A 10,000-nucleotide genomic window follows, 5' to 3' on the forward strand; every position below is an offset into this window, starting at 1 on the left:
CAACTTTACTGAGCAAGGTGCTTTGCCTGTATTCAGAACTGAGAGTCAAGTAAGTTTTTCAGGGTGATGATGCAAGTGACAGAGGTAGCTGACAGGTTTCCTCACAGGATCGTATGGTCAAGACTGCTGAAAACTTTGCTGCTGGCTTCTTTGGCGTCCCCGAGTACCTCGACCAAGTGAGCATCGAGCTCATGGTGGAGACAAGTGGCGTGAACAACACGGGTGCGCCATACGAGACGTGCCCCAACTCCAACATTGCCTCCCGCGGTTCCCTCGGTTCTACCGCTGCTTCTGCATTCGCCAAGGAGGCTTTCAGCGGTACCGTCTCTCGACTCCAAAGCCACGTTGACGGTGTCGAGTTTGACACGACCGATGTGATTTCTATGCTCCAGCTATGCTCTTATGAGACTGATGCGCTCGGCTACTCTGCGTTCTGCCGTCTCTTCACCGAGGAAGATTTCAAAAACTATGAGTATTATTACGATCTCAGTTTCTACTACAACAATGGTGCCGGTTCTCCCGTAGCTGCTGCGCAAGGTAAAGGCTTCCTCGAAGAGTTTGTCGCCCGTTTCACCCAGACGCCTATCACTTCTTCCGACTCTAGCGTGAACACCACCCTCGACAGCAACCCGATCTACTTCCCGCTCAACCAATCCATCTATGCGGATGCGACCCATGAAGTCGTCTTGCTCGATACGTTTACCGCTTTCAACTTGAGTGCGCTTTTCAGTACGGGCCCGCTTCCTGTCGATAAGCGTGTGGAAGGGTCTTCATTTGTGGCTTCGCAGGTGGTGCCTTTTGGGACGCACATGGTTGTTCAAGTTCTAGAGTGTGCGGACCAGACGCCTAGCAAACAGATGCGGTTCATGATGTGAGTTTTAGTTTTTTTAAAACAACTCGTCTTGTTACAAAAGCTGACTGGTTCAACCCCTCCCTCTCTCCCAACCCAGTAATGATGCCGTCCTTCCTCTTGATAAGAGTTACGAAGGGTGCGAATGGAACAAGGATGGAATGTGCGCTTTCGACACGGTCGTTGCTGCTCTTCAGAAACGTATCGCTGAGATCGACTATGACTATGACTGTAATGGAAACTAGTAAGTGGTTGATTTTGCGTATTATTTCTTTGCTGATGAGTTGCTGGGGAAAATTAGCACTGTTGAGGCTGGACATGATTATAATGGGCGTGCTCCTCGAGCGTAAGGGTCAAACTATCATACCACCACACTAGAAGGTTGAGAGGAAGATGGAAGGACGCGGATGGAAATTTACTTATAGTAAGGGTCAAGAGATGACTGAAGATTCAAAGAGGAGGATCAAAAAGCCTAAAGAATATATTCTGGAAAAGGGCATCAAAATGGGACAGTATAATTTCTGAGGACTTTGTTGACGGGGAAAATAAAATAGTAATTCTAGACTGCAAATAGAGAATGGGTATATAGGAAGTGTTTACATGCGTATAATAATGAAATTGGTCTCAAGTTGTGATCTCTTTCAAGTGGCCGAGGCATGGTCCATATCTCGTGGTAAATTATATCCGCAACTGAGTTGTTCTATGGTGTTGCTTAATTAGCATGCACGCATCCTACCTTTAAAAAGGTTATTTGCTTTGTTGTGCTCTTGCGGTGACATCGGCGAGGCGGTGAGCATAAAACGGACAAGGTTTGGAGTGATCGTTGATATGATAATACGTGCCTGAATTTGCCCACTGAGAGATCTAGCGATGTCATGAGTGAAGTCATGGTTTGCGCTGTACGACTTGCAGACTGGCGACGAATGTGCGCGGCCCTTCTGTGCTCTGCGCGTCCGCAGTACACAGTAACACAGCAGTGGGTGAGTAAAAGGTCTGGGCCAGGGTTCATGGCGATACGGGCGATTGCTTGTCGATCGCACGAGAGACGAGCGAGAGATGCGAGATGACCGACGGACGATTATTCCGCGGAGGTTGGAGGTTGGAGGTGATATCGACCTGCCGGCTATTTGATCGAGTCACAACCGACGCCGCCGGAAGAGAATGAAGGATCTTTAGTACCGGGCGGGCATCTGCGGGGAATTCAGGGACTCGAAGCTGCAGTAATCGCATGGAGCAAGTCCGGATAACGCGTCGAGCATGGTGATTCAGCGCGCAGAGGTGGCTTGGCGCTGCAATTCGGGATTTCATCGAGCGATAGGGTTCTCGAGTTCGCCACAAGCCATAGCAATATTATTACGGTACAGCGGGGAGAGAGGTGGATATGGATGCAGCGTTCCCGTTCGCCACCTTGTGTCCAGTGCTGACAAATACATACATAATACTCCCGGCAGGCTGGCACCAGTGTGACATCACCATCGTTTGTGCTACCAGACCGTACATTAGATCATCCACACTTCTCAAGTCCACCCATGCACCATGTCCCTCGACAGCCAGTACTCCTCCCTCCTTATCCCCCCCAACCCCGCCTTCGTCACCGCAGACTCCCGTCCGCAGGGCGGCATCCTCATTAACGGCGGCCAGTCCCACCGCCATTCAGTGCCGTCCTTCTCCTTCCATACTTTACACGGCGGATCCGCTTCAGGCAGCACGGCCTCTCTGCGTCCACCTGCTAAAATCGTCCCGCCCCCTTCACCGGGCCCTGCTCTGCCCCCGTCCTCCGAGCAATCGCACAGTTCGCGTCCCTCGACTCCTGGATTGGCTGGAGGAGGTAAACCCAAAATCCGATTCGCTCCACTTCCGGATCCCCGCAGACCGCGGAGCTTGAGCACAGGCCGGAATATTGCGTACAGAAGCACCCTCGGACCTAATGGGGTGGAGACGAGGACGCTGGAGCTGAGGGGAATGGGTGACAGAGACGGAACTGACGACCAAGTAATCGTTGACGATGACTACGATAATGAGGAGGATGCGGGAGACGACGAAGGGGAAGAGGAGCGGGGTGGGAAGAGCGGCAGGAGTTGGAGCAAGACGGTGGGAAGCAGTTGGAAGGGTACGAAGAAGCTTCTAAGCGGGAAGAATCCAATCAAGGATAAAGACAAGGAGAATGATGCGTTGACTGCCGGTGTGCCCTTGGCTAGGAGCTCGAGTACTGGCGGCCTCATCGGAGCGTAAGTCGTGCCCCTTTTCCCCCAGTATAGGAACAGACAACTGAGCTATCGTTATCGTTACAGCTCGCCGTTCCGTTGGACAGTCGAGACGGAGCGTAAAAACAGTATGCAAGGCCCTCCACCCGCAAGCGTCACATCTCTTCTCTCCGCTCGTCGGGCAGAGAACAATACCGATAACGGCAGCAGCAGCAAGGTACCCGTTCCTGCGTCTCCCAAATTAATACCAGGCGTCTCAGGTAGTCATAGACGCAACTCATCTATCGAACAGCACCGAGGCTCCTCTTCCCTCGGTACCTCCCCCGGACGGCCGGTGAAGATGTTGAACGGACGGGTATACGGTTCGCGCCGAGCATCCGAAGCTGCAGAGCGGGAGAGAGAGTATCGGGAAAAGCTTGAACCTGCTTTTATCGAATGGGGGTCGTCTAACGGTGTCGGTAACAATGCGGTGTCGGGCGGAAGGTCCGGGGCAGGCTTGGGGTCATCGGGGCAAGGGGCAGGGGTGAGAGGGGGGAGGAGACAAGGGGTTGATGAAGATGATGGAGGTGGTATGGCTTGGGTGAAGAGACGGCGGGAAGAGCGGGAGAGGAAAGCTCGAGAAGAGAAGGAGAGACAGCAGATGCAGGTGGGCGACAAGGCGGGTGGCGGGGAGAATGAAGGGGGAGGACATGAATCTGGGTCCCCCGGAGCTGGAGGGGGAGAAACAGGGGGAGGGTTGACATCGAGCCAAAGCTCACAAAGCTCGCAAACTTCGTTCGACATGCCAGAGACGACAGGCGGTGAGGGCAAACCCAAGCTAAGGTTAGGAGTTGAAGAAACGAATCTTCAAACACCTGCGACGGATCCCTCGGAACTCCCACGCCAATCGCCTACCATCCACATTTCACCTGTGGTCTCCCTACCACCCCGGATTGACGTACATCTCCCGCCATCCTCCCCCTCTCTCTCTAACGATCACGACCACGATCACGATCACGACCATCATAACGTCCGGATAAGCCCAGTGGAAATCAGCAGACAAGCAGAAGAACTAGGCAAGACGATGACCATTTCCAAATCGCCAATGACGGATCGGAAGACGGAGAAGCAAGCGATGGTGATCCCTTCCGACAAGTCGAGAAAGGCGGCCTCGTCTCCGAGCCCGAACCTGCATCAGTTTGGGTTTACGGATCCGTTTGCAGAGGTTAATCCGACGAGGGTTGGTCAGTCCCGAAATCCTGTCGAAGGGGGTGGAAATGAGGATGAGGATGAGGAGGGGGAGGGAGAGGAAGAGGGAGAGGATGATGATGAGGACGATGACGAGGACGATGACGAGGACGATGATGATGATGGGGATTTCGATGATGATGTAGTAAGGTGTGTACAACAGCATAAACTTGGCTTCGTAAAGTGAGATCTATGGGTGGCTGATGCTTATACCATTTTATAGGACGACATCCTCTGCGGCAGGTGTAGAAGTGATCAGTCGTCACAGGGATTGACACGAATAAACATTTGCCCCAATCCACCAAAAAAAAAACAATCGAAAGGCGACAATGCGAGATACCCAAAACATGGCCAAGAACACGAACAAGAAATTGGAAAAGAAGAAGAATTAGTAGTGTACTGTATTTTAATCATTTTACGGATCAAGTGTAACATTTAGAACGAATTATATATCGTGTGCTTGTTGGGATACCTATAAAAGAATTAATCAGGTTGTTACGCTCCAAATTGATTGTGCAGTATATGAAAGAATGCAATTGTTATTCTCTAAAGCCGGAGAAAAAGTAAACCAAGAATAGTTACATTTCCGCATTACATGGCGACTGTGGGTATATCTTCACATCCAATATCCAAACACTACCACAGGGTTACGCCTGTTGTTATGCATCACAATGGTCAGCATTCACGCCCAATCTGTTCCCACAACAGAAACAGAAAACAGAAACTTACATGGCCGTCAAACTCGTAATCGATACCGGCAGCCTCCAACTTCTTCTTCCTCTGCCTCTCCTTCTTCAACAATTTCTTGTCCGCCTTGGACTTTTCCTCTTCAGTACGTTCTTTTTCATGCTTCATCTTCTCCATTCGAGCACGTGGCACTTTACGGAACTTTTTGTTGGCGCCCACCCAAAGTTGGGGGTGAACTTTGTCTGAGGGAATGACCTATTCACGACAAAGAAAGGGGAAAAAAAATCAGCGGGGGCTTTGTGTAAGACGGATATATAGGGAGGGGGGTAGAGGATAAAACGTACGTGACATCTAAGGAGGTGGCCCATGAGAAGATAGTTGTTCATGGTGTCGGCAACAATCTCAGCAACAGACTCGGATGACATCTCGATGTAAGCGTAGTGTTTTGAAGCACCAGTCTAGATTGTATCTGTTAGCAAACCGCGGCAGCCAAACAAATGAGAGAGATAACTTGCCTTGCGGTTACGAGCCAATCGCACTCGCGTAACGTCACCAAATTGAGAAAAGTACTCCTTCATTTGGTCTTCGTAGAAACCGTGAGGTATCCTGCCGAGGTAAAGGGTTCCCTTCTTGTCATCCTGTATCGCATTGTCAATTCAAGCCAATATAAAAAAGAAGCATGGGATTCAACCTGCCTTCTTCTTAGAAGCCTTTTTCAGCCTCTGCTGGACAGACTTGTCATCCTTGGCGACCATAGGTAAAGATCCCATGTCGACGGTTCTAGCAGCTTCGGCTACCGCAAGGTCCTCTGCATCAGATTCATCGTCGGAAGAATCGGCTTCGCCATCAGAAGAGGAAAAGCCGTGAATGTAGACATCCTCGTCCCCGTCGTCCTGCTCCTGTTCGGATTCGGACTCGGGCTCGACAATCTTCTTGGTCTTGGATCGCGTCTTTTTAGAAACGGGCTCAGCATCTTCAGCAACTTTTTGAGCCTTGCGTTTGCCAGTCTCCTTGACGTCCTCAGCCTTTTCAGCGACCTCCTTGCCCTTCTTCGCGGCTTGCTTTTTGCCCTTCTTGGAGAGGTTTTCAGCGACCTCAGTGATACCGCTCGCTTCGCCAAACTGTTCAAGAGTATCTTCCAAGACTTCTCCAACCTTGTCCGCAACCTTCTTCATGGCGTTTTCAGCTTGCTCCATAAAATCCTCGGCCTTCTTCCTGTTCTCCGGGTCCTTGGCAGCTTTTCCGACAGCATCCGCAGTGTCCTTGGCCGCCTTGGTAGCCCTGTCAGCAACAGCCTTCGCATCCACCTCCTGAGCATCCTTCAAAGCCTTGGCAGCTTTACCCCTGATGGGCTTTGTGCTCTCCTGCACCTTGTCCGCGACCTGAGCAGCGGTTTCTCCAGCTTTGCCTTTAGCAGCCTTGCCCTTCTTCTTCAAAGCAGGGACATCGACAGTCTCTTCCAGGGCCTCGGAAGCGGCAGCTGGCTCTCCATCGTCGAGAACGAGATCACCAGCAACGTCGACAGCGTCAGAGACAGTGTTGAGGACAGAGGAAGCAACGTTCTTGACAGTGTCGAGAGGGGAGTCGGTAGACTTTGGTTTAGCGCCTTTGGAGGCGGGCTTGGCCTTCTTAACGGCAGCGCCGGATTTGGGCGTGGGAGCGGATCGTTTAGGGGCCATCTCAAAGTATCTTGTGAGCAAGTGATGAGGATGTAAAAAGGAATGTTATGAAGTTTTGAGCGCGTGACGTTTTTGGTTGCGCCACCAATAAAGAAGGCAAATTTGTGGAGCCAACTTATGACGTGTGAACATTTCATTTCTAATAATACCTTTTTCCATTACACAAAATTAGTTCGATTAGCAACGGATCTAAGTAAGATTTCATTCGTACTAGCACACATACACATGAAAAGCTCATCATCTAAATGCATTACTATGCTCGTCAATACTCGGTATAACGTCAATACTGGGTATAATAACATGGTATCCTGCACCATACCTTTCTCCATCTTCTTTACATGGATACAGTACAACCCGATCCATCACAGCCCCGACGAAAAAAATCTATTATATCATTCATTCGCGAACCTTTACTTCAAAGGATCCAAGTCTCCCCAGTCCAACGCTTCTGTTCCTCCTGATGCCTTCCCCCAGACAGGTTTGGGCGCTGCAGTCGGCTGCATAACACCCGTAGACCAACCCGGTGGTGGGGAGACTACCGACTGTGGAGCAAGGGGCGATGTCAGTGCTGCCGGAGCCTGCAGCTGTGGTTGTTGACGTTGTTGTTGAGGAGCTAGAGCCGGCGCAAGTGCTGGTTGCGAGAAGGAAGGAGGTTGTGATATTTGAGGGGACATGAACGACAACGACGAGGATTGATATTGAGATTGGGACTGAGCAGATAATTGCGAGGTCAAGGAGATGTTGTAGTTCGGACCTGATCCTGGTGAGGAAACATTTGAAGTATACGACGGAGCTCGACTCGGTTGAGGTTGAATCTGAGGCTGAAGAGGCGCGAAAGACGATGTGGTGGGTTGTAGCGGAGGTAATCCCGTCGATGTCATGGGTGTCAACATGTTACTACCAGACGAAGTGGAAGACCCAAACGCCGCCGAATTGAATGAGGAAGCAGGTATAGGCCTGGCCTTCAATTTGATTGAGGCGGTGGTAATTGTGGTGGATGTGCTCGGTTTGAGCGATGTACCAGTTGAGTTTATCGACAAAGGCCTAGGCGACACAGAAGCTGGCGTTGTGATAGGGAACGAATTGCCTGTATTGTTAACACTCAAGCTCAAACCGGGGAAAGCAGATGCTAATCCACCATCATTGTTATTTGCCGCTGCCGTCGATGGGGTATCGTTCAACCAGCCTTCATCGTCCCAGGGGTCCGTGACGCCTGTTATTCCGACTGTGGGCATCACCGACTCAGAAGATCCCATTCCTGAGCCGTTCCCTCTAACAAGAGCTTCAAAGTCGACGTCCCCACCACCATTACCGTTACTCTGTCCAGCACCGCCGAAGGAGCTGCCATTTAGCGCAGCAGCATTGGCAGCTGCCAAGCTGGCTGTTTGTGCTTCAATACGATGTACATCTCGGAGATGTTGCATGTGTTCTGCTTCGACACGAGCGCCTAGGGTTTTGATTACGCTATTGAAACCAAATTGGTGATGTCAGTAAATAATCAAGGGAGGTTTGGTAATGATCTATTATGACCATGTGACTTACGCCATGAATTTTCCAAACTGCTCGGCATTCAGTACTATCGCGATACGCATTAGCCAACGGACCAAGACATACCCAAATAGATACTTATACTTACGGGGACCCATAGACATAGACCAAAGTTGAGGCAATACAAGAGTTGCAGTCGCTTCTCGATCAACCTTGGCGCCCATAGCTTCGTGCACCGCCAGAGTTGCCATCTGTACTCTTTCGCTTAGCTCAATTTGCCTTTTTGCGAAGGAAAAAAAAGCAAAAAAGGACTATAGACCTACCATGACAGCAGGTTCCTTCGTCTTGATTTTGGCCAAAAGCGGTACCAACTTGCTCGTCAGAGTCGCTTTATCCAATGTGCCCACCATTGCTTTAAAACAATCCAATGTCTGCACTTTAACACTCAATATCCTCGTCCGCGTAAACACAATCGCAACTTTGACAAGAAGCACGTTTTGTACGGTGCCGTAATCGAGAATTTCACATAGATGAGGGATGGCTTTCAAGACGCGTTCTTGTACGGGAAGGTGCTCGCTTTCGAGAGAATTGTAGATGAGAGGCATGACGTTTTCGCGGAATACTTGAGGGGTCGTCTTTTCTTCAAATAGGCCGAGGTGCTCCAGTAAGGCTATTTGTAAACTTGTTAGTTTCCTTACTTGGTTTAATTTATGTGGTTAATTCACTCAGCATATTCTGGGGAGGGTCCTTCAATGTGAAAAGAGGTCGGAGCTTATTCAACACTTTTGAAAACTCGTCTTTGCTCAACCCTTTCGAGATTTCAAAGACGTTTGGCAGAATAAAAGGCAAAAGATACGGGTCTTTCATCTATTACGTAGTCAGTAAATGATCTACCAACAAAAAACGTCCATCACAAACAGACAAAGAAGACTTACCTCCTCCAACAGACTAGGCAACACTTTACCTTTTCGCAAACGTTCAGAAAATGTCGGCACAACCCTTACCAAGCCCCTCAAAAATGTAGCCTTCTCCTCACGTGGCTTTGATGCAAATGTAGTCGGATCGAGGAAATTGAGTGTGGAGATTGCAAGCGATGAGAAGAACGGATGGGAAGGAAGAGAAAGGAGGGAGATTCTTGTGGATGGGTGTCGTGTAAGAAGGCGGGGTAAGAGATCTTTAAGCTCGGAGCTACATCTCTCCCATCTCATTCCAGCTGCCCATTCCCGTCTTAAAAGTTTTCCTTCTGCGTTGTCCCTCAGAGTCTGCATGGATCCGCGGTTGGTGAACGGAGGTTTACCTCCCATGTGGACAGCATACAGGATGCAGCCGAGGGAGTAGAGGTCGTTTGATGCAGACAACGTTGAGTCGAGAGCGTATTCAGGAGCTGAGTAAGACGGTGTTAAGATTGTTCGTCACCCAGAAACCTCTTGATAAGACGTACCGAGGTAATCGAGCTTCCATTGGACTTGGGGTGGTAATCTGGCATCGACCTCGGGGTAAACATATTTGGTTGCAGAGCCATCAGGCTGCGTCAGAGGAGTCGTATGTGAAAGGCCAGTCAACTTCCAATCTCCCTATAATGTTACATTCTTTGGTCAGTATCACTTTGTCCCAATCGATCAAATAGAGATAGTGACGCACTTTGGAGTTGATGACTACCGCTTCCAGTCCCAAATTCAAATGTACCATCTTCGCCTGGTTATGCAAGAAGCCCAGACCCCTAGCCAGCTGTAAAGTTCCCTTTTGAATCTCTACCTCATCCAAATCCAACTCGCCTTCCCCTCTCCCACTCGTATTTGTCTCATCGGCAGCGGGCGGGCGACCTGGCCGATAGTTTGTAGATGAACGAGCGGCAGCAGCAAGGG

At 50.0% G+C, this 10,000-nt stretch overlaps 4 protein-coding genes across 4 annotated transcripts in view; 2 read left to right on the forward strand and 2 right to left on the reverse strand.

The window, feature by feature from the left end:
• Positions 1 to 1,799, forward strand: part of CNC05540 (acid phosphatase, putative) — a 3,035-nt gene extending 1,236 nt beyond the window's left edge. Inside the window, exons 2-5 of the mRNA XM_569758.2 lie at positions 1 to 49; positions 108 to 871; positions 951 to 1,094; positions 1,152 to 1,799. The exon at positions 1 to 49 is cut by the window's left edge and continues 529 nt beyond it. Of these exons, the coding sequence (XP_569758.1) occupies positions 1 to 49; positions 108 to 871; positions 951 to 1,094; positions 1,152 to 1,200 (1,006 nt within the window). The 3' untranslated portion in view covers positions 1,201 to 1,799. The remainder of the gene's footprint in view (positions 50 to 107; positions 872 to 950; positions 1,095 to 1,151) is intronic.
• A 449-nt stretch (positions 1,800 to 2,248) lies between these two features.
• Positions 2,249 to 4,836, forward strand: CNC05550 (hypothetical protein). Its single transcript, XM_569760.2, has 3 exons — positions 2,249 to 3,078; positions 3,142 to 4,431; positions 4,505 to 4,836. The coding sequence occupies exons 1-3, from the start codon at positions 2,387 to 2,389 to the stop codon at positions 4,554 to 4,556; spliced, it is 2,034 nt and encodes a 677-aa protein (XP_569760.1). The 5' UTR covers positions 2,249 to 2,386; the 3' UTR covers positions 4,557 to 4,836.
• On the reverse strand, positions 4,782 to 6,686 carry CNC05560 (ribosomal large subunit biogenesis-related protein, putative). Its single transcript, XM_569763.2, has 5 exons — positions 5,664 to 6,686; positions 5,484 to 5,606; positions 5,313 to 5,426; positions 5,011 to 5,223; positions 4,782 to 4,934 (listed from the first exon to the last, which is right to left on the reverse strand). Exons 1-5 carry the CDS (start codon positions 6,645 to 6,647, stop codon positions 4,929 to 4,931), a joined length of 1,440 nt encoding a protein of 479 aa, XP_569763.1. The 5' UTR covers positions 6,648 to 6,686; the 3' UTR covers positions 4,782 to 4,928.
• Positions 6,687 to 6,881: 195 nt separating this feature from the next.
• The window catches only part of CNC05570 (clathrin-coated vesicle protein, putative), a 3,604-nt gene continuing 485 nt past the window's right edge, over positions 6,882 to 10,000 (reverse strand). Inside the window, exons 1-8 of the mRNA XM_024656853.1 lie at positions 9,777 to 10,000; positions 9,577 to 9,709; positions 9,071 to 9,519; positions 8,861 to 9,002; positions 8,459 to 8,805; positions 8,284 to 8,386; positions 8,190 to 8,223; positions 6,882 to 8,111 (exon numbers count right to left, since the gene is read on the reverse strand). The exon at positions 9,777 to 10,000 is cut by the window's right edge and continues 485 nt beyond it. Of these exons, the coding sequence (XP_024512470.1) occupies positions 7,058 to 8,111; positions 8,190 to 8,223; positions 8,284 to 8,386; positions 8,459 to 8,805; positions 8,861 to 9,002; positions 9,071 to 9,519; positions 9,577 to 9,709; positions 9,777 to 10,000 (2,486 nt within the window). The 3' untranslated portion in view covers positions 6,882 to 7,057. The remainder of the gene's footprint in view (positions 8,112 to 8,189; positions 8,224 to 8,283; positions 8,387 to 8,458; positions 8,806 to 8,860; positions 9,003 to 9,070; positions 9,520 to 9,576; positions 9,710 to 9,776) is intronic.

This window comes from Cryptococcus neoformans (assembly GCF_000091045.1).
Source record: "Cryptococcus neoformans var. neoformans JEC21 chromosome 3 sequence".
In the NCBI taxonomy this organism is placed as follows: domain Eukaryota; kingdom Fungi; phylum Basidiomycota; class Tremellomycetes; order Tremellales; family Cryptococcaceae; genus Cryptococcus; species Cryptococcus deneoformans.

What these genes read in the sequence shown, in the direction of transcription:
- CNC05550 (XM_569760.2), top strand. Translation starts at nt 2,387, where the DNA reads ATGTCCCTCGACAGCCAGTACTCCTCCCTCCTTATCCCCCCCAACCCC. An exon ending in ACTGGCGGCCTCATCGGAGC is followed by an intron (nt 3,079 to 3,141) that starts GTAAGTCGTGCC and finishes TTATCGTTACAG; the next exon opens with CTCGCCGTTCCGTTGGACAG. An exon ending in TTCGATGATGATGTAGTAAG is followed by an intron (nt 4,432 to 4,504) that starts GTGTGTACAACA and finishes ACCATTTTATAG; the next exon opens with GACGACATCCTCTGCGGCAG.
- CNC05560 (XM_569763.2), bottom strand. Translation starts at nt 6,647, where the DNA reads ATGGCCCCTAAACGATCCGCTCCCACGCCCAAATCCGGCGCTGCCGTT. An exon ending in AAAAGGCTTCTAAGAAGAAG is followed by an intron (nt 5,607 to 5,663) that starts GCAGGTTGAATC and finishes AATGCGATACAG; the next exon opens with GATGACAAGAAGGGAACCCT. An exon ending in GCCACCTCCTTAGATGTCAC is followed by an intron (nt 5,224 to 5,312) that starts GTACGTTTTATC and finishes TGTCGTGAATAG; the next exon opens with GTCATTCCCTCAGACAAAGT.